The 23,770-nt window shown below is 39.6% G+C and overlaps 1 protein-coding gene across 3 annotated transcripts; it reads left to right on the top strand.

Annotated features, from left to right (window-relative positions):
* Positions 1–3,531: 3,531 nt before the first annotated feature.
* LOC106080179 (proteoglycan 4-like) lies at positions 3,532–15,524 on the top strand. 3 transcript variants are annotated; one of them, XM_056005180.1, is made up of 7 exons: positions 3,532–3,672; positions 5,326–5,414; positions 9,984–10,879; positions 11,953–12,326; positions 14,291–14,457; positions 14,692–14,803; positions 15,384–15,524. In XM_056005180.1, the coding sequence occupies exons 2-7, from the start codon at positions 5,368–5,370 to the stop codon at positions 15,435–15,437; spliced, it is 1,650 nt and encodes a 549-aa protein (XP_055861155.1). In that variant the 5' UTR covers positions 3,532–3,672; positions 5,326–5,367; the 3' UTR covers positions 15,438–15,524. The 3 variants fall into 3 exon arrangements, with proteins under 3 accessions (XP_055861155.1, XP_055861153.1, XP_055861156.1); XM_056005178.1 differs by lacking the exon at positions 3,532–3,672 and having other exon boundaries at positions 5,154–5,414; XM_056005181.1 differs by lacking the exons at positions 3,532–3,672; positions 5,326–5,414 and adding an exon at positions 8,333–8,393.
* The last annotated feature ends 8,246 nt before the right edge of the window (positions 15,525–23,770 follow it).

The raw sequence follows: 23,770 nt of genomic DNA on the forward strand, positions 1-23,770 counted from the left end.
CTCTCTCTTTCTCTGTCTCTCTTTCTCTGTCTCTCTGTCTCTCTCTCTCTGTCTCTCTCTCTCTCTGTCTCTCTCTCTATCTCTCTCTCTGTCTCTCTCTCTATCTGTCTCTCTCTCTGTCTCTCTCTGTGTCTCTCTCTCTATCTCTCTCTGTCTCTCTCTCTATATCTCTCTGTCTTTCTCTCTCTCTGTCTCTCTCTCTGTCTCTCTCTCTATCTCTCTCTGTCTTTCTCTCTCTCTGTCTCTCTCTCTATCTCTCTCTCTGTCTCTCTCTCTCTAACTTTCTCTATCTCTCACTTTCTCTCTCTCTCTCACTTTGTCTCTCTCTCTCTCTAACTTTCTCTCTCTCACTTTCTCTCTCTCTCTCTCACGTTCTCTCTCTCTCTCTCTCACTTTCTCTCTCTCTCTCACACACTTTCTCTCTCTCTCTCTCTCACTTTCTCACTCTTAATAACTAGACCATCCTAGCAGACGTCACGAGATGTCATGACGACCACTGATGAATTCAACAATTTTTTTTTAGCACCAAGAAGATCAATATGATACAATATTATACAATATGACACAATATGATACAATATGATACGCCGCACAGTTGAATGAATGCGTGTCAGCTGTTGGAAAGGGCCCCAAGGGTTCTCGTGTACGGTATTGGTGACCCTACAGACAGTCTGGGTATTTGTTCAGACGCGGAAGAAAGGGAGACGCTGGTTGAGGGATGAACTCTTCAAGGTGTCGTCCACTAGAGCCACATTGCCTTTGTATGTCTAACGATCAAGTCTAGTCTCTTCTAACTTGTAACCTCAAGCAACAGTTTGCCTCTAAATGGCTTCAAGTTTCGAAATTTACCTGGACACATTGGTTTCAACAAAATGATGTATAAGATAAGATAATTTGATTGGTCCCAACAAAAGAAAATTTAGTTTAACTACAATTGCCCCACCTCAGCATTGCTACTAAAACAATAACAAAATAGAACCTAACAAGAACCTTGGTTAGGCTGATATGCACCCTGTGTTCGGGGCCCTGCCAACGTCTAACCCGACCGCCTTATATTTTGCAGTATTTCATTTGTAAAAAGAAGCATTTTACTCAGTATTTTAACATTTAACTCTTTCTCTCCGTAAATATTTTTCCACGTTTCGGCGGAATTCCTCATTTTAATCATTACTATTTCACTCCCCTGTTATCATTAAGCTTCAATAGCTTTGTCATTAGTTATCGGGAAGTGTTTTATTTAGTATAAAAGGAAAATGCATGCTCTTTGTATATAACACAAACATTAATTTAATATAATGAGGTCAAATCAACGTTGGTATCGTCAATTAGGAGAGAAAGAGTTAAGCTTTTAATACGAATTTCAAATAATAAAGTAGGCCTAATATTGGGAATTTTAGTGTTAATGATTTATTTCTGGTCGCGTCTGCTAACAAAATTCGCAACAAAAACAAAATGCAGTGAATAAATTTACAGTGTACATTTTAAGTTATTCTAACATCGAATGTAGAGTTCATGTCATTGCAACACTAAACTATGCATATATACACGTAGGACGCAATCATATTATCTCTCTTTTGAAGGAACTTTGTAATGTATACGATAAGGGGGGGGGGTGCTGCTGTAAGCTCCTCCGTGACGATCCTATCCTATCTTATCTTATATAATACAGACGTTACTTCAAAAAAGAAGATGATTACGTCCTACGCGTCATGCATTTAGTCATGCATATTAACCAATGACTTAAATTCAGCCAAGTCACTGGTTTTCCTGGCTGACTCAGGCAACCCATTCCATGCTCTAATATGCAGCGCCCCCGGCCGCCCCCACATGTTAAAGAACTCTGAGTGGTCCACACCTACAGACTTGAGTTAGGCTCAATGCGCTTTCCAATATCAACTAACATAAAACAGGTGAAAGGCACATTGAATAAGACGAAGCAATATCTGAACTTATAGATCTAGGTTTTAAATACGCAGTCAAGCAAGTTGCCTGAGCGCAAGGAGGAGCGAGACCTAGACCTAATCCTCTGCAACGTGTAGGTCAAAGGTTAACCAGGGGACGTAAGTTTCTCATAAATTACAAACTTTCTTACTTAAAAAGACAAATATTTATTCATTTGTCAGATGTCCCCATATGTTAATCTAGGTCATGTTACTAAGAGTTTAAACTGTAACTAGTGGTCATCCAATTTTCTTGGCTGATCACGGCGGTCTATTCCATATCCCAAGCCAATGTGCGCATACATGAATCTGTCCTAGCATATAGCATAAGAATTACGAATTTATCTTTTTTTTTTTTGGGGGGGGGGGGGGGGAAGGGGGATATTGTACTAAGGAAAGAAAGAAATACAAAGTAGACATTTTTAAAATTAGAAAAAATTTTGATTTTAATTTTTTTTTAAATAAAAGTACTTGTATTATACTGACACACACACACACACCACACACACACAGACATTTAATGAGGTGACATAGAATAGAAACACACACACACATAAATACACACACACATATATAAAAATACACACACAAACAGACATTGAATGAAGTGACATAGAATAGAAACACACACACACACATAAATACACACACACATATATAAAAATACACACACACAAACAGACATTGAATGAGGTGATATAGAATAGAAACACACACACACATAAATACACACACACAAACAGACATTTAATGAGGTGATATAGAATAGAAACACACACACACATATATAAATACACACACACATATATAAATACACACACACACATAGAATAGAAACACACACACACATAAATACACACACACAAACAGACATTTAATGAGGTGATATAGAATAGAAACACACACACACACACCACACACACACACACAAACAGACATTGAATGAGGTGATATAGAATAGAAACACACACACACATATATAAATACACACACACATATATAAATACACACACACACATATATATAAATACACACACACACACATATATAAATACACACACACACACACACACATATATAAATACACACACACAAACAGACATTTAATTAGAAACGAGTTACTGCCTTTTAATTACTTACAGACAAAGCCTCGTTTTGGTGTTGTAAGTTTACGTACCCTGCGCGAGGTGGACACGTGCACATTGGCCACTGTTTGTTTAGCGTCCACCACCGGACAATGCCAACAATATAGGACGTCTTGATAAGCTTGACCGCTCGATCCGTCTTATGATCTACTGAGACTAAAGAAATGAAGAAACAGTGACCATCTTGTTTAGCGTCCACCACTGGACAATACCAACAATATAGGGCGTCATGATAAGCTTGACCGCTCGATCCGTCTTACGATCTACGGAGACAAAAGAAATGAAGAAACAGCGACCATCTTGATGACCAGCTCTAAGAAAACAGTTGAAGTCCGTTTCTACTCCCAGCACCTCATTGGCAAGCTTTATTTGCGGTCTTGTGCGGTCGTTTGTGATGATATTGTAAACAGTAGAGCTCTTTGTTTTGTGGAGAATAAGAAATGAGTGGGAAATAGTAGCAGAAACAAAATGGAAGCTTTTGGGCTGGATGTATCATCATCTAATATAGAAATCCATAAATCGTACTGTTTCTCTGTCTCAGATACCAGATGAGCCTAGCCTGTATCATCTTAGCATATAAGAGATCTGTAATATATCATATTTGCCCCTTGTGTATATAAGTCTTCTCTCTTTATGACTTATATCTTCTTATCTTATATAATAATAACAGACGTTACTTCAAAAAAGAAGATGATTACGTCCTACGGGTCATGCATTCAGTCATACATATTAACCAATGACTTAAATTCTGCCAAGTCACTGGTTTTCCTGGCTAGCTCAACCCATTCCATGCTCTAATAGCACTAGGGAAGAAGGAGTATTTGTACAAATTTGTCCTAGCATATGGGACGAGAAATGTGCCTTTATCTTTGTGTCTTTCAGAGTATTTTATTACATTTTAGTTTCTCATTATAAGATTACTGACTCTTATTATATAATTCTAGGTGTCCATAATGTGATTCTAGTATCTTTGTAGAATTGACATCCAGAATCTAGACAAACTATTGTCTACTACTAGTTCCTCTGCAATTTAAGCAAGTTAAGGAAGGTTTGTGTATCAAATATTGGAGTTAACATACCGGCTACGCCCGACGGTTTGTTCATTACTGCTGTTTCACGACCCGTCTCTCTCCCAATCGTTACTACCTCATTTTACTTCATTTTAACTCTTTCTCTCCTAACTGACGATACCAGCGTTGATTTTACCAGAATGTGGTAAATAATTACGGAGAGAAAGAGTTAATATATATATAGGTACAAGCATTATTACACTGACTCTTTTCGTCTAGTAATGATTCTCACTCTTGTTGCATGTAATTACTTTGTCTGCATAATTATTAGAGTACTTTGAATCTATATAAATTTAACTTAATGACTGCTCTACTCTATATAGGTGGAGACCCTAACCCACGCCTAAACTAACGCTACTAAATCTTCTGCGTTTGTTAAATCCTACGGGATCGAGTCGCCGCCCTACAAGCTATACATCTAAGTGTCAGACTATTCCTACCCTTTGTATTGTACTCTGTCAAGTCTGTCGGTGAGCCGTGAAAACACCTTACAAAAAAAATTAACTTTGCTCACACGCACACACACATCTGTGACATGCTGAAACATCCCCTCTATTTTTTTTTGTTTTTTTTTAACTTCCACTAAATGGGCCACATTTTAATAAGCTCCCTAATATACTTTTAGCCAGTGAATTATTGTGCCTGTTACAATGAAATGAAACGGTCTGTTGTCTGTTAAAAATATAATCTTGTTTTCAAAACACTTAATTATAAAATATAATTAATGGTCAATTTAACAAAAAAATTAGACTTTCAACATGTCAGATTATTACAATATTGTCAAATACACACACACTCTCCCTAGTACCATTACAATTAATGACTTTAAAAGAAATATTTATGTCATGTATGTACTATCTGAACTAGGTCATCTCTAACGAATCATTGGTCGCCCCCCTTCCCACCAGAACTTCCCTCATACGTCCTATTGTGTCACCATATTGAAAACCCCTTCCCGCCTCTCCCCCCCCCCCGCCCCCAAGGTGGTCACCCATGTGTCCCGCTTCCGAGTGTTGGGTGGTATATAACCCCTGCCTTGGTCAACTGTCCAGCTGTTGGACTCGTCTCGACATCAACTCTGTTGACTTCGTGTCTTCACATCATCGGACTACTCTCAATTCATTCCATTCGGACTCGGACTTGTGTTTTTTTCTCATTGTTTTGTGTTAGTGCTGTGAGTTGTCAACTCAACCCTAGAGTTAATTCCTGACGATGCCTGGCTCCAGCAGAAATATTCACAGATCTCTCCGTAGAACCAGGTAAGTGGTTCGATGATGGATTATATAGGTTATCATTATCATTACTCAGTCATTAATGACTCTTATTTCAAGATTAGTACGCATTGAGATAAGGGACATGGTGGCTGGGTGGTTCAGCGCTTGGCTCCCGAAAAGAGATTCTCGGGTTTGAATCTCAGTGAAGACTGAATTAATTTCCTGATTTTTTTTAGGCCGCTTACATGTTTCCACCCTACTCTATTGAGCATCTGACATTAGTTGGTCACATGACATCCTGGTTAACTGTGGGCCTTAGAAATAGATGTGACATCATCTGCCCTCTAGATTGCGAGTTTTGAAGAACTGATCTCTACTTTTAACACTATCTCAATTAGTCTCAATGCGTAACATCTTCGTATCTATCTCCTAGTTAGAGTGAAAGTCCAACGCTTTTTCCACTGAAAATATTTTTTTGCTCCGAACGGAAAAGCTTGAAATAATTTTTTACAGTTCTAAAAAAATGTGGTCAAAATTTTTTCGTATACATAGGCGTAACGTGTTAACACTTCCTTAAATTTAGTACAGGGGGGGGGGCGCGTTGGCTTAGCAGTAAAATACTTGCCTTTTTGAACTGAGGTCCCGGGTTCGAATCCTGGTGAAGACTGCGGATTTTAATTTCGGGATCTTTGGGCGCCTCTTGAGTCTACCCGGCTCTAATGGGTATCTGATATTAATTTGGGAAAGTAATGGTGGTTTAGCCACATGACACCCTCGTTAACAGTGGGCTACAGAAACAGATGACCTTTACATCGTCTGCCAAATAGATCTCAAGGTCTGAACTGGGAACTTTTACTTCTTAAAAAAAAAATTTAGTGCACCAGATACGCCAAAAAGTTTTCTATTTATAGTTTTTCCACCGTGTATGAAAATCCACAATTAGAAATGCCTTTACGTTGTCATAAAATGTTTAATATTCAGAAACGTAATTACCATATTTTAAACAATTCTTTTTGTTTAATATAAGTATAATCGGAAAATCATGTGTTCTTGTATTTATTATATGTCTTTATAAAAAAAAAAAAAAAAAAAAAATGTTTAAGCTTAGTTTTTATTACCTTAAAGCTACGTTTACGGAAAAGGCTACCAGGTTGTAAATGTCTAATCTTTTAAATTACAGGTGTTCGTTTAAAATTAGCCAACCTCTAAAGAGAACCCATCTGTTAGCGTAGTCGGGCGTAGAGATTTATATTATACTAAATCATTGGTTTTCCCGGTCGATCTCTAGTAACCTAATTCTTGTGTCTTTAAATGGTTTTAGGGAATAGAGAGTATCTAGATCTATATGAATTTGTTTTAGAATATGTTGCTTAAATAGTGCCGATTTGCCAAAATATCAAATATGAAATATTTGTTTATTTATTTATTTGCATTCATATTCAAAGGTTTAGAGTTAAAATAACAATAAAATAATAATAAAAATAATATCAACTGACGGGACAATACTTTAAAGGCCCTTCACATCCCTAAGAAAATTCTCGGTGGATCTGTCAGAGGGCGGTACTGCTGCAGATCTGCCGCATCACCAGAGAATTTCTCAGGGGAAACTGATAAAGGGACTACAATGATGGATTTTGTTTCTTTCTAACGAAGCTCGACCCTGGTAGCGCCAGAGAATGATTACTCGTTCTTTTCTAACATAATACTAATAATAATAGTAACCAAGTTGCAAAGTTAATACACCAACACTTGGCTTTGACGTACAAATTGATCGGTAAGGACACTCCCCCTTATTATAAATACTCTCCGCAAGAGGTTCTCGAGTCTACTGAACATCTGCTGTACTGGGATAGGCCTATTCTGACCGACAAAACGGTAGATTTCAATCGCCCGGATCTGCTGTTCATCGATAAAAAAGAAAAAACCGCTACCATTATCGATATCGCCGTACCACTGTCTCATAATTTAAGAAAAACTGAGATAGAAAAACAGAGAAAATATGGGAACCTAGGCTTGGAGATTAAGCGTCTATGGAAATTGTCCAAAATAACAATATACCCCATTGTTATATCAACCGAGGGGATAATAACAACTGACCTCACAGACACCTTCAAGGCCCTTAACATTCCTAGGAACATCTTCGTTGCCTGTCAGAGGGCGGTACTTCTGCAGACCTGCCACATCACCAGAAAATTCCTCAGTGGAAACTGTTAAAGGGACTACGATGAATTTTGTTTCTCTTTAGCGAAACTCGACCCTGGCAGCGCCAGAGAATGACTACTCGTTCATTTCTAACATAATAATAGTAATTGAAACACGAAGATAATATGAAAATCTAAGCTTAGAGATTAAGCGACGGTGGAAGCTGTCTAAAATGTGGAAGCTGTCTAAAATGACAATACACCATTTTGTTATGTCAAGCCCACGTGGGATAATGACAACTGACATTACAGACATATTCAAAGCCCTAAGCTTTCCTAAGAGGATCCATATTACCTGTCCAAGGGCAGTACTGCCACAGACCTGCTGCATCAGCAGAAAACCCTGGCAGTGCCTGAGATTGAGCATTAATTTAATTCCGTAATAATATTCTTAATTAGTTTTACATTTGCGCATTACAACTAAAATTTAATACATTATCTAAATGTCCAACAATCGCTCATCTTAAATTATTGATTAGATTATGGAACTTTTGATGAACGCGCTTTACAATACAGTCGACTGTCTATTTTGTAGATGAAAAAGGGCAGCTACTTTTATATGACTTTCTGTTCTGTTTGTAAATCGGAGAGTCCAGTATCTGGATTTATAATAAAGGTCACCATCTAAAATAGGTCAGTTTGTCAAATATAGTTTACAGGTGTCAAGGACGACAGTGGCCGTATGAATGAATGTCTTGGGTATTTACAAGCATTTAGAATTTAGAACAAAGAGAAATTATGGTCATGCGCAGTGCACATTCAAATCTTGACGAGAAGTTGATTTAGTTTTGGAATACATGTCTCTGGAGGATGCAGGTGCAAGGTTTTGTATTAGTCTACATCTAGACAGAGTCTATCTAATCTCTGCTTGTAAAGTGTAGATCTAGATATCTAATCTTTGCTTGTAAAACGTAGATCTAGATATCTAATCTTTGCTTGTAAAGTGTAGATCTAGATACTAATCTTTGCTTTAAAGTTACGTCTACGATAGATAGAGTCTATCTAATCTCTGCTTGTAAAGTGTAGATCTAGATATCTAATCTTTGCTTGTAAAACGTAGATCTAGATATCTAATCTTTGCTTGTAAAGTGTAGATCTAGATATCTAATCTTTGCTTTAAAGTTACGTCTACGATAGATAGTCTATCTAATCTCTGCTTGTAAAGTGTAGATCTAGATATCTTGTAAAGTGTAGATCTAGATATCTTGTAAAGTGTAGATCTATTATCTAATATTTGCTTTAAAGTTATGTGTACGATAGGTAGTGTCTATCTATAATCTCTGCTTGTAAAGTGTAGATCTAGATATCTAATCTTCGCTTTAAAGTTACGTCTACTATAGATAGAGTCTATCTATTCTCTGCTTGTAAAGTGTAGATCTAGATATCTAATCTTTGCTTTAAAGTTACGTCTACGATAGATAGAGTCTATCTAATCTCTGCTTGTAAAGTGTAGATCTATATATCTAGTATTTGCTTTAAAGTTATGTCTACGATAGATAGAGTCTATCTAATCTCTGCTTGTAAAGTGTAGATCTAGATATCTAATCTCTGCTAGTAAAGTGTAGATCTAGATATCTAATCTTTGCTTTAAAGTTACGTCTACGATAGATAGAGTCTATCTAATCTCTGCTTGTAAAGTGTAGATCTAGATATCTAATATTTAAAGTTAAGCAGGGGCGGGCTGGTTATATGATATATGGGCATTCTGGCAAATACCCGGTGTGCTGTTACCCAAAATGGGCCGGTTGGGCCACCGAAATGGTCGCATTATGCCACGTATTAAATTGTTATAGGTTTTTTAAAAGGAGCCATTTGAGCCTCGCTTTACAGACTCTGCAGTGCAATAATAATGTAATCTAACACTTTTTTTTGTCCGAAATAATGTAATAATCTACATGTTTTGGCAATACTAATAGTAGGCTCCACCCTTTTAGCGATTAAAAGGAGACCTAAGGCCTATATGTCATATAAGGATAAAGTGTTCACTGTATGCCTACAGTTATCGAAACATTAATGCATCATCAAACTTAGTGATATTGAGGAGAAGTAGACCTTGAGTTGGATGTCCATCATATGATATACAATGTATGGGCAGGATGGTATTGAAAAGCCCGGGTCAATTTTGACACCTAGTCCTCCCCTAAAGTTCAGTCTATATCTAGATTTCTAGTCTTTGCTTTAAACGTTAAAGTTAAGACTATAATAATATATGAGCCTCAATATTAAACTTTATTTGGGTCTCAATTTTAAGCTTGGTGCACTAAAAGATACGGTTACTTGGTCGAGTCTGTCTAGATCTAGAGATCTAAGCATACATTTTTTAAGCGAAACATTTTTTATGAAAAACATAACATTGTCGAATTAATAACTGTTTGTATTATTTTATTGGCATAAAAACTTTTTTTCTCTTCAGAAATGGCTCCGTCCGTCACAGGCTTCCATATTCTCGGGCATTCAGGGTTGCATTAAGTCTAGGATCAGGGCAGATCTTCACCCGGAATGCCCGTCTGCGATATTCCCAGACCTATGATCAGCGTCAGCCCCTTACTTCTGGTCATGTCGACAACCAGACTACTAACCATCCCCAGTCTTCCAGTCAGCCCCACCCCCAGTCTTCCAGTCAGCCCCACCCCCAGTCTTCCAGACAGCCCCACCCACAGTCTTCCAGTTATCCCTACCCCCAGTCTTCCAGTCAGCCCCACCCCCAGTCTTCCAGTGAGCCCCACCCACAGTCTTCCAGTCATCCCTACCCACAGTCTTCCAGTCATCCCCACCCACAGTCTTCCAGTCATCCCCACCCCCAGTCTTCCAGTCAGACCCACCCCCAGTCTTCCAGTCAGCCCCACCCACAGTCTTCCAGTCATTCCTACCCCCAGTCTTCCAGTCAGCCCCACCCACAGTCTTCCAGTCATCCCCACCCCCAGTCTTCCAGTCATCCCCACCCCCAGTCTTCCAGTCAGCCCCACCCACAGTCTTCAAGTCATCCCCACCCCCTGTTTTCCAGTCAGCCCCACCCCCTGTTTTCCAGTCAGCCCCACCCCCTGTTTTCCAATTATCCCCACCCCCGGTTTTCCAGTCATCCCCACCACCAATCTTCCAATCAGCCTCACCCCCAGACTTTAAATCAGCTCCATCCTCAGACGTCCAGGCGGCGACGACTCCGGTCCTCTAATCAGCAACGTCCCCAGACGTTTATTCAGCGACGAATCCGGTTCTCTGGTCAGCAAGACCCCCAGACATCTTTAGAAGCGTTCTCAATAGTGCATAATATGCATCGCACTGGAGCGTTTCGGACCTACAGAACAACAGGTTACTATTTTTAGCATTTCCGGTTTCTACACGATAGTTATCTTTTGTATTTACCATTTTATTATTTTCACACCACAGATAAAATAGGTATAGGCCTATATGAATATTATCAACAAAATAGACTTGATAGAAATATAGATATAATTAAAAGAAAGCTTCTGCCAGTTCAAGATCTAATTTCTATTTCTCTAATCTCTAATATTGTTCAAAATAAAAAGTTCAAGTAATACCTTGACCCTTGTTGTATTTCATTTTGTGACAATGAACATGATGTCACGCTCTGGTTATTTTCCTGTAACTATAAGCCTTTTGACTCCCTATCTCAGTAGAACGTTGAAAAGTGAGGTTGAGACCTATGCCAAATTATACCAAGGTTCCCGCCAAAATCATATTTTAAAAACCAAAGTGCATAAAACTGAACAAGTCCACCTGTTTAATGTGCGGTGTTTAAAAATGTAAGATAAATGATGAATCATTCTTCTTAAATTTGGAAAATACTGTTTGTCCTTGGCCTGAAATCCCACAATGCTTTGTTTTTCACTTTTGAATTGAGATAGCATATAGAAATGAGCAAATAAATTGGTTCGTTTGCCTTATCTTATCTTATAATATACAGACGTTACGTCAAATAGAGATAATTACGTGTCCTTAGGTCAATCTGGTCATGCACGTTAATCAATGACGTAATATTCTAAATTTCCTGGCTGACTCAGGCAACTATTTCCATGCTTTAATAGCACTAGGGAAGAAGGAGCATTTGTACGAATTTCCTCGCCAAGGAATGTGCTTTTATCTTTGTGTCTTTCTGAGTATTTTATTAGATTTTGTTTTTGTATTTGAAGATTATGGTTCCGTCTTTCATGTAGTAGTGCTATATCCCACGCATTCCGGTTTGAAATGTTTATTCCTTTTATAGTCCACCTTTTATGCGACGTTATAATCTGCTTTATCTTAGAGGTATCCTATATAGTAAAGGCAACATAGGGGCCTCTAATAAATCTAGAAAAAAATAATTTTTTTATCTCCCGTACTTTTAACAAAAATTGTTTAAACATTTTGTTTTTCTTGAGCAGTAGAGGAATCCGAATCTTACTCTGACACCTCTGTGGACAGCTCAGACTACATCAGCTCAGATGGCAGCTCAGATAGCAGCTCAGACGACAGCTCAGATGACAGCTCAGGTGACAGCTCAGATGACAGCTCAGATGACAGCTCAGGTGACAGCACGGACGACGACGTGGTGATGGAGATGACGGTGAAGAAGTCACAGATCTGCCCACCGGTCTCAGCAAGGAATGAGTCTTTCCAACCTGAACTTTGCGCCAAGGACGCTGTGGGTGAATGCCACGACCCTGCCTGCCCTTTATCACACTTCCAAGTTTGTGACTTTTGCAAAAAGCCAAAACTTCACCCAACAAACAATAGCGAGAGGTCCCAGCATTTAAAGGTAATTGTTTTGTTTGTTTTGCATGTTTCGCATGTTCCTTCAGAGTTGAAGATAGTTTACTTCCTAGTCCAAACCTCCCGCAGGACGACGGGGGATGGGAGCGGGCAGGGTTTGAACCCTCGACCATCGATAAATCCAAACGACAGTCCAGCGCGCAAACCGCACCACCAGTATGCAAACTAAGATACGCTTTTCCCGTGCTTTAAATTTAAACCAAACACGATAGCATTAGATAATTATAGAAAAGTTGGTCTGTCTTGCTTAGCAAGTCGTCCAATGTTTGTACCTTGTTAAAATACCTCCACCTTTTCCTTGTTACTTTGCTTCTGTCCAAAGATTTTTTTATTTATTTTCTATGAAACTTTAAACATCACAAAAATTATAAGATTCGCGATAAGTTACAATTATATCGACCTATTATATGTATAATGAGAGAGACATAAACCAACAAATATGTGCTATCATTTGTGTAGTTTATTTGGTTGCTATCTTCTTGTTTAAAAATGTCTATTTTTCATACGTTGTCTACACAAAGCAAGTTTCTGGTTGATCTCTTTCCAAATCTAGTCTTTTTTTTTTTTTGCCTTTCACCGTGTTGTATGCAAAAATGAATTACCTGAATTAGAATTGAATCTTGAGTCTTTGTAGTGGTTCAAGCCACTTCACAAAATACACGCACGGAATACATAGAGCATACTTTCATTTTTGTTTCATACTGCAAGCAAACTGTTTTAAGAAATCCTGTATTTTTTAAAACAAAGCTTATCTAAGGGATACAACTCAATACTTACAACTATATTTCTCAATAATGTATAAGTTATTTCTCTTATTCGATATCAAATAAAATAAATTAATAACCAATAATTAATTGAATAAATTGGTTAATTTTTTAAATGATTCATTTTTTTTAATCGTTTATTTTTAAACAAAGCTTATCTAAGGGAGACAACTCCATGCTAGCGACTACATTTCTCAATAATGTATAAGTTATTTCTCTTATTCGATATCAAATGAAATAATTAGTAGCCAACAATTAATTGAGTACATCGGTAAATTTTAAATTAATTCATGCTTTGTTAGGTACATAAAATAAATTGTTTAAAGTTGGTCCCAGAATGGGTGTGGGAGAAATAGCGTGTACATTTATATAAGAAGACCAAAAACCTACATATTTAGCCATACTTGTGAATACTGAAGGACTAATTTCCCTTGTTGGTATCAAACAAAAACATTAATCGCCCTGTAATTATTTTTATATTTTGTTATTTTTTTATTGACTCATGTCTTGTCTTCGCCAATGAATAATTATGCGAAATTTTTATTTGATCCGAGAATGGTTGTGAATGAAATAACGTGTACAAACTTTTTTACAGACAGAGTTGATGTAAGCCTTGTATAAAAGTAAAAAAAAAGTAAAGTTTCCCTTTCAGACCTTGTGGTCTATAGGGCAGATGATGTTAAAGGTCATCTGATTCTGTGGCCTACGGTTAACGAGGGTGTCATGTGGCCAGCACAACGACCAACTGCCTTTACTTTTCCCCAACTGATGTCAGGTACCCATTAGAGCTGGGTAGACTCAGAGACGCCCAAGGATCCCGAAATAAAAATCCCAGTCTTCACCAGGATTCGAACCCAGGACCCCCGGTTCAGACGCCAAGCGCTTTACCACTCAAGCCTTGTATAAACCTGGATTTAACTAAAAGAAGTAATGTTAAGATGTGATCTAAACCCTGAAATCAAACCAAAATTGAAGGATAGCAAACAATTTCTGGCTCTTATTTTAAATTTACAGCTACTTAATCTGGGCATTTTTGAGATGCTATATTCAGATTTTAAACGCTGTCATGGTTTCATTAGGAACACATACATACATTGTATAAGAATGTACTGAGTGTATAGATCAGTGTTGACACAGAATGTACAGAGTGTATAGGTCAGTGTTTCCATGATTACTCTCGTTCCAGGATTGTCTGTTTGAGCAAAGCAAAGACAAAACGTGCGAAGTCTGTTTGGAGACTATCTTACAACCTCAGTCGGAGAACAGATTTGGGCTCCAGCAAAACTGCAAACATTGTGTTTGCTTTGATTGCTTAAGAAGATGGAACCAAAACAAGAAAATGGCCAATCACAAGTAAGGTTACATCTGATTCTTTCCATTAGATTCAAGTATTACTGGCAAGATGAATTGAGATGTTATATAAGATAAGATGTTAAGTTTATTATTGTTAAAGTAATTGGTTACGTAATCATCTATTTTGAAGTAACGTCTGTATTGTATAAGATAAGATAGAGCTGGTATATTTCTTGGTTGGTGCCGACGTATTTGCTCTCGAAATAAATACATGCCTGCCATTGTCTTCCACAGAGCCTGTCCCACCTGCCGCACAGATTCAGGCTGCATCCTGAGTAGTAGGTATTGGATTGAGCCAGTCGAAGTCAAGGGCCCAGTCATGCAGTACGTCAAGGAGTTATTGGAGGTAATTAGACTAACCATCTGTATTCATTTGTATTGGACTAAACGAACATTTAGATGTTTTTTTTTTTCTTATGTTTCGGGCGTTTTTTGGGTTTTTTTTTTTTTAGAAATGGATATAAATACAGAGATCAATATGGATATTAATATTGATATGGACATGGATATTAATATAGCAATTATACATAAAACACTGAACCATTATCTTCAAATACAAAAACAAAATTTAATAAAATACTCTGAAAGACACCAAGATAAAGGCACATTCCTCGTCCCATATGCTAGGACAAATTTGTACAAATACTCCTTCTTCCCTAGTGCTATTAGAGCATGGAATGGGTTGCCTGAGCTAGCCAAGAAAACCAGTGACTTGGCCGAATTTAAGTCATTGGTTAATATGCATGACTAAATGCATGACGCATAGGACGTAATCATCTTCTTTTTGAAGTAACGTCTGTATTATATAAGATAAGATGTCTGAACCAAACACGTCATGTAAAACACTTCATTCATCCTAAATCTTTCAAATCGAAGACATTGCCCTGACTTACTTTTAATATATATATTTTTTTATTTAATTTCAGAATACAGTCAAACCAAACTCTACTGTCTATGAAATCATAGAATTAATTTGTTAAATCCTCACAAATTTGTAATCAGTCAATCAGGGCCAGCGAGAGATAAATGTTTATTGCATATATTTCATTAATAATTCAAATAAAATATTGAGGCCCATTTAAAACCATGTGTGTTTATTTGTTGTGTTCATATTTAAATGTGTATGCCCATGTGTCAGTTATTTCTGTGTTATAATTTAAGATTCTGCAAGAACTTAAAGAAAAATAGTGTTACGAATGAACAGTGACAGGTAGAGGTCACTATGTGTGACCCCGGTGAGATGACACAGCACCGAGTGTTATCTGGAATCTATGCATGTAAACAAAGACAGGATGGGACGTGCCTCATGTGTTGTTCCAGAGGACGAACAGATTTACGAAGGGGGGCATTGTGACAAATGAACAGTGACAGTTAGAGGTCACTACGTGTGACCTCGGCGAGATGACACTGCAGCAGGCATACTCTGGAATCGACATGTATAAACAACAACAGGATGTGATGTTTCCTCCCATGTTGTTCCAGAGGGTACTAGCAGTGTTTTTGCAACAATAGACAAGCGATTAGGGACTCTTTATAAACCAGAGATGTTCATGTGAAAAGGGTCAGTACAGTCGTCGACACTGTTCTCTACTGTGCGAGACAGTAGAAGAGAGTGGACTTGAGCCGTTACAGTCGATACAGTCGATGTAAGACGTATACGCTACATGTTACAGTGACGAATTGTTATAGTTATAATTCAATAAAGTTATTTAAAGCTGAAAGTTGAGTCGTCAAGTTCTTTGCAGTGTTTCTTTTATTTGTGTGCCTAGTACATTTAGCCAGAAAATCAGAAATACGTAACAATTGGTGTCAGAAGTGGGATGTTTTCTGGCTGAAATGTCTTCGAGGAAACTACTTAACCAGCTGTTGGTCAAAGAATTAAGGCAAGAACTTCGTGAGAGAGGTCTGCAGCTCAATGGTAACAAAGAAACACTAACAGAACGCCTAAGACAGGCCCTTATTGAGGAAGATCAAGATCCAGATGAATACATATTTGAATTAAACCCAGATATGACAGAGGTCCTGAGTAACATGCAGGGCCAGATGGACTTAATGAAGGAGAGCCTCAAGAAAATAAACGCCATGAATGAAAACGTAAATGAACTGATGAGCTCTATGAACGAGAAGATTGACCAGAGAGTCAACACTGTGGAAAAAGAAATGGAAGAGATAAGGACTCATGTCCAAGAACAACTGAGTAAGGAACGGGGTACTAGAACAAAAACATTAGTGCCCGAAATCTCTGGGAAGATAAAGCCGCCTGTGTTTGATGGATCCATCTCATGGACTGTTTACAAAAGACAGTTTGAGGCAGCGGCCAAGGTTAATAACTGGAACACTGAAGAAGAGAAAGCGACTGCTCTGGTGCTAGCTTTAAGAGGGAAGGCAGCAGAACTGCTTCAGTCAATAACAAATCAACAAGATTACGCTGCCATTGTTAAGGCTATGGAGCTCCGTTACGGAGACGAACATTTACAAGAAGTTTATAGAGTTCAGTTGAAAACCCGACAACAACGCTCCGGTGAAACCTTGCAAGAGCTAGAGGCGGACATAGAACGTCTTGCTCATTTGGCATATCCAACAGCAGCACAAGACTTTCTGGACGTCATTATCACTGATGCATTCATTGATGCTATTCGAGATCCAGAACTGAAGAAGGCAATAAGAATCAGTGGTAAGCGCAAATCCAGCGAAGCTCTGGTCTACGCCCTCTCCTATGAAGCCGCCAAAGACGCCTCTAAGAATATCCATCATGGGCGTATGCTGGAAGTCCAAGAAGAAGGTCTTACACAACTTCTCAGAAGGGTGACTGAAGTGCTAGAAGAACGCAGACCAAATAAGAAGCAAGAAGGACAGAATAGAACCAGTGTACGTTGTTGGAATTGTGGAGAACCTGGCCATCTACAAAGGAACTGCACGAGAAGATTTCCCCGACAAACAGAGTATCAGCACAGACCGGAGACAGATGCAAGGTCAGGTGCTCATGTCTACCAGGGAAACTAACTTTCGCCGGTTTTATGGGGCAAAAATCGGCGATCAAGAACATGACAGCCCCTGCAACTATAATTCCAGTCGCTGTGTTAGGGAAGAATAAAAGTCTGTACATCAATGGTAGAATTGGATCTCGAAATTACCGTTTTCTTCTAGATACTGGTGCCTCACGTTCAGTCATTCGTCCAGACATTGTCAAAAAAGAACGAAATCAAGAGAGTGAACTCTTACTCCTTGAAGACGGCCAGTGGAGAGATGATGCCTATACATGGACTGACAAATATAAACTTTGAGCTCGGGCATCAGTCATTTATACATGAATTTCTGATCGCTAACATTACGGATGACTGTATTATTGGGCTCGATTTTATGCAGAAATGTGAATTCTCTCTGAACATCGGAGGTGGTACTTTGAAATGTGGTGATGTTGAGATTCCCTTGCTCGGGGATGAAGATGAAGAGAATGGTCAAATAAGAAGAATCCTTTTAACAGAAGATACAAGTTTGCCAGCTCAGTCTGAAGCAATTATCTGGGGAAAGTTAGAGCATGGTCAAACTGCAACGATGACGGCGATAGTGGAAGGCATTGAAAATGACAACAGCGGAATGGCAGTAGGAAAAACATTGGTCCTTGTCGGAAAAGATCAAAAGGTGCCCGTCAGAATCATGAACCTCGGCCTACAGGAGAGACATCTAGAGAAAGACAGCCCCATCGCAATATGTAATACTCTTGACCTGATAAGAAACTGTAATAATGATATCACGATCGTTAATTCCACCAAACCTTTCAATCCACAAATTACCAAGCTCCTGACAGAAATGAAAGTGAATTTATCAGATGAGCAGTTCAGCAAAGCGGAACAGTTGATCATTGAGTTTGAAGATATTCTGCCATCTGATGAAACAGACTGCGGACGGACAAACATGGTACAACATCGAATAGACACTGGAAACACCAGACCGATTCGACAGCCACCACGTCGCTTGCCGCTAGCAAAGCAACAAGAAGCTATGGACATGATAGAGGGCATGACGCAGCAAGGAATCATTGAGCCCTCAAATAGTCCTTGGTGTTCGCCTATTGTCTTAGTAAAGAAGAAGGATGGATCTATGCGATTTTGTGTAGATTACAGAGCTCTGAATGAAGTCACACATAAAGATAGTTATCCACTTCCTAGAATCGACGATACTTTGGACACGCTTGCAGGGTCCCAGGTATTTTCTACTCTCGACCTAAAGAGTGGGTATTGGCAAGTTGAAATGCATCCCAATGATAGAGAGAAAACCGCCTTCTCTGCTGGCAATGGCCTCTGGCAATTTACTGTGATGCCATTCGGTCTCTGCAACGCACCAGCCACCTTTGAACGATTGATGGAGAGGGTTTTACGAGGACTTCATTGGACTACATGCCTTGTTTACCTTGATGACATTATTGTCATTGGCAAAACTTTTGAAGAGCACCTTGCAAATCTGAAGGAAGTATTTCAACGGATAAGAAGTGCGGGAATGAGACTCAGCCCAAAGAAGTGTTCCTTATTCAGGAAAAACGTTAAGTACCTTGGTCACATTGTGTCAAATGACGGAGTCAGCACTGACCCTGACAAAGTTGAGGCAGTGAAACGATGGCCTACGCCAAGTAATATCCATGAGCTGAGAAGTTTCTTGGGACTCTGTACATACTACCAACGTTTCGTGCCAAATTTCTCAAACATCTGTAAGGTCCTTCATCAACTGACAGAGCAAAAGAGGCCATTTATTTGGACATCTGAATGTCAAGAAGCTTTCGAGAGGCTGAAAAACACACTATCCTCATCACCAGTATTGGCCTACCCCATTCCAGGGAAGACATTCATACTCGACACAGATGCAAGCAACACTGGAATAGGCGCAGTCTTGTCCCAAAAGGTGGATGAAACTGAACGAGTCATCGCATACTTCAGTCGAAGCCTATCGAGAGCTGAAAGGAACTACTGTGTGACGAGACGTGAATTGCTGGCTGCTGTGGATGCAATAAAACATTTCCACAAGTACCTATACGGGCAGAAATTTATCTTAAGGTCAGATCACGCAGCTCTGCAATGGTTGCTTTCGTTTAAGAGCCCTGAAGGTCAGGTGGCAAGGTGGATCGAACGTCTTCAAACCTATGAATTTGAAACTAAGCACCGAAAAGGGCAAATTCACCAAAATACTGATGCACTGTCTCGACGACCCTGCAAAGCAGAATGTAAGCACTGCAAGAGGGCTGAAGAAAAGGAGGTAGCTGTCAATTGTCTTCGGCTCGGAGTAGATGTTTCCGGACCCTGGTGTGATAAAAGGATTCGAGAGGACCAAATGCAAGATGAAGATCTGGCTCCCATTCTTCTATGGAAAGAAGATGGACAACGGCCAGATTGGAAAGACATCTCTGAGAAGGGGGTAGCCACCAAGGCGTACTGGGCTCAGTGGGACTCGCTGACGTTAGTCAATGGTGTCATCAAAAGAGTTTGGGAATCTGCTGATGGAACATCCAATCGCCTTCAGCTGATGTTACCGAAGGTGAGAGTTGCTGAAGTACTGAAAGAGATGCATAATGGCGCTAGCGGATCTCATCTTGGTGTCAATAAGACTCTGGAAAAGGTTCGTCAGCGGTTCTACTGGTTCAGATATAGAGAGGATGTAGAGGAATGGTGTCGAAGGTGCGACATATGTGCGGCAGCAAAAGGCCCTCGACGCAAAACTAGGGGTCTTTTGCAACAGTATAATGTTGGTGTTCCATTCGAGAGGATCGCAATAGATGTAGCAGGCCCATTTCCTGAAACCAAGAAAGGAAACAAATACATCTTGGTAGTCATGGACTATTTCAGCAAATGGCCAGAAGCTTATGCCATACCAAATCAAGAAGCTATCACAGTGGCCGAAACACTCGTGGATAACTGGATCAGTCGCTTTGGTGTACCTAATGAGTTGCACTCTGACCAGGGCAGGAACTTCGAGTCCAAAGTTTTCCAGGAGATGTGCAAGACACTTGGCATCGAAAAGACTCACACGACAGCTCTCCATCCGCAATCTGATGGGATGGTGGAGCGATTCAACAGAACCCTAGAACAACATCTGTCTAAGGTTACTGATGACCGACAAGACGACTGGGACAGCCATATCCCCATGTTCCTCATGTCATACAGAGGATCCGTTCATAGCACCACAGGATATACCCCAGCGAAGATGTTATTTGGTCGTGAGCTTCGTCTACCATGTGACCTGTTATTTGGGATTCCGAGAGATACGCCAGTGTCTTCAACTGAATATGTCACCAATCTCCGAAGACGATTGGAGAATGCTCATGTATTGGCCCGCAGAAACATCAAGACCAACAGTGACCTGATGAAAACGAGGTATGACAAACGGGCCAATACGTCGGGGTTCCATGAGAATGATCTCGTGTGGCTCTATAACCCACAGAGACGAAAAGGCAGATCCCCGAAACTCCAAAGAGACTGGGAAGGTCCATACCGTGTCGTAAAAAGAATAAACGACGTGGTCTACCGGATACAGAAAAGTCCACGGTCCAAGCTGAAGGTTGTCCACGTTGACCGACTCCATCAGTACCGTGGTGAAATAGAATCTGTTCGGGACGAACAGATCTAAGAAGGGGGCAGTGTTACGAATGAACAGTGACAGGTAGAGGTCACTATGTGTGACCCCGGTGAGATGACACAGCACCGAGTGTTATCTGGAATCTATGCATGTAAACAAAGACAGGATGGGACGTGCCTCATGTGTTGTTCCAGAGGACGAACAGATTTACGAAGGGGGGCATTGTGACAAATGAACAGTGACAGTTAGAGGTCACTACGTGTGACCTCGGCGAGATGACACTGCAGCAGGCATACTCTGGAATCGACATGTATAAACAACAACAGGATGTGATGTTTCCTCCCATGTTGTTCCAGAGGGTACTAGCAGTGTTTTTGCAACAATAGACAAGCGATTAGGGACTCTTTATAAACCAGAGATGTTCATGTGAAAAGGGTCAGTACAGTCGTCGACACTGTTCTCTACTGTGCGAGACAGTAGAAGAGAGTGGACTTGAGCCGTTACAGTCGATACAGTCGATGTAAGACGTATACGCTACATGTTACAGTGACGAATTGTTATAGTTATAATTCAATAAAGTTATTTAAAGCTGAAAGTTGAGTCGTCAAGTTCTTTGCAGTGTTTCTTTTATTTGTGTGCCTAGTACATTTAGCCAGAAAATCAGAAATACGTAACAATATGAAAAAAAAAATGTAAATGCTACAAAACAAATGTAGACCACCTATCGCAAGGCACAACAATTTTTTAATAGGGCGCTTTGCACGACTTGGCAATGAGCTATTAGTCTAAACTGCCCACGGGTCATGACGTTGCAGGCCGGTGTCGATGCCTTCTATAAGGATTTGTCTCGCTTCACCAGGATTCAAACCCGGGACCCCCGATTCGGAAGCCAAAGCTTGGGGAAGGGGGGAAACCAGAGACAATTTTGGTGAGATGATCTGAACTGGATTAGCCCAAAGCGCTCTAAATATTCCCAAACAACTTTTACAACGGTCGTATGGAGCTCGAACAGTGACCAATCCCACTAGATTTTGTAGCTTTTAAAGGCCAGAATGGCGTTCTTTGTTGTTCCTTGGTTCAGTAGGGCCACACCTATGCTTGTTTATTCTCTCTTAACATCTCTCTATAGCTCTTAATCATCATCATCATCAAACTCCATTACAGTGAGGGCTTGAGAGGCTCAAATCCTCTCTTGCAAAAGCCCTGGGCAGAAACCCTGCTGTCTTGCGTAGTGCATAAATGTCGCCATACAGCTCTTAATAAAATCCGTTTAGCGGAGATGTGGGTGCGGCCAACGTAGCACCTCGTGGCTCTTCACCAATGAAATGGCTCTACGGCAGATGAAAGGGGCGGGTCGTGGGCGTGCTGTGAAAAGGATGTGTGCTAGGCCGAACGAACGGTCTCGTTTAGACATTTTGTCACGAAACGCAATGCATTCATGGCACAATGTATTATTATTATAACATTTATATAGCGCTACTTTCATGCTTATAGCATGCTCACAGCGCTTTTGGTCCAATCTCATTTGTGGACTAGAGGGGGGGGGGATGAAGGGGTATCTAGGAGTTGGTTTTCGTGCTGCCTTTAGAGTTTAGGCGTTCAGTAAACACAACTCGAGTGTCGAACCTCGAGCCCCCTTCTAGGTAGCCAAGCCAAGCCAAGTTCAAGCGCACTTGGCCTCTCGACCAAGTTGTTAGTTGGTTAAGTTAATACTACCACGAATAAACACTAGAGTTAGAATTGGCACTGTCAGGGAGAGGTATGGCGAGAATGAATGTTAGTTTGATATGATTGTTATATCCCCTTGTTATGAATGCGAAGTGTTGCACGTGTTGTGAACTGAGTGATTAAGTCTATGTTGAATGTGCGAGAGAATGTGTTAGTCAGTAAGGTCTTGCTCCCGGTCCAGGAAGGTTGGACGTTTACTTCCTGGACTGGTATTTATGCATTTATATATTTATAAGTTGATGGACTGGTGTATTGTGTATTACTATTTCATAAGAGTGATATAATTGTGTGCGTTATCAAGTATTAAAGTATTGTTGATATTCATGAATATAAGGAGTTAGAGTTGATGTATATTAAGTGTTCGTATTTGAGTTAAGCAAGTATTGATGACATAATTGAGTAACCAAGAAAGTATCAAGCAAGTATTATATAGTATTCAAGAAACCCCTAGTGAGCCACAGGAGCCAAGTAACAGAACAATAACAAGAGACAAGCAGAGCATAGCAGCAGCAGTATATATATATATAAATAAGAACCTCTGACAGGCACCATCTTGGTTAACCAGCCAGATAGTAATAATTTCTTGTTATAATAACCGATGCCTTGGTTAGGCCAATAACAAAATATGCATCCTCTGTTTTGGGACCCCTCAACTCTAGAAAACATTAAGAAACTGGAACAGACACAAAATAAAGCAGAGAGATTTTTAAAAAAATATATTAACATTTGACTAGAGTAACACATTTAGTAAAATCAATAAATATGGAAAGTCTTCAGCCTGGAGTTCAGGATAGAAGACTTAAAATTAAAGTAGCAATTAAGCATAAAACATTAAACCATAATCTTTAAATGCAAAAAAAAAATCTACAAAGGCTACAAAGACAGTTTGTGTGCATGCAAACACAAACTTAAAATCGGCCCCCCGAAGTGGTCCATCGAGGCAGTTAAAAAGGCAGGTTTCAATATTTTCAGAAAGAATATCAGAATGAAATTATATCAAAGGGGAAATGACAGAGAAGAA

This window comes from Biomphalaria glabrata, chromosome 12 (assembly GCF_947242115.1).
Source record: "Biomphalaria glabrata chromosome 12, xgBioGlab47.1, whole genome shotgun sequence".
NCBI classification, from domain to species: domain Eukaryota; kingdom Metazoa; phylum Mollusca; class Gastropoda; family Planorbidae; genus Biomphalaria; species Biomphalaria glabrata.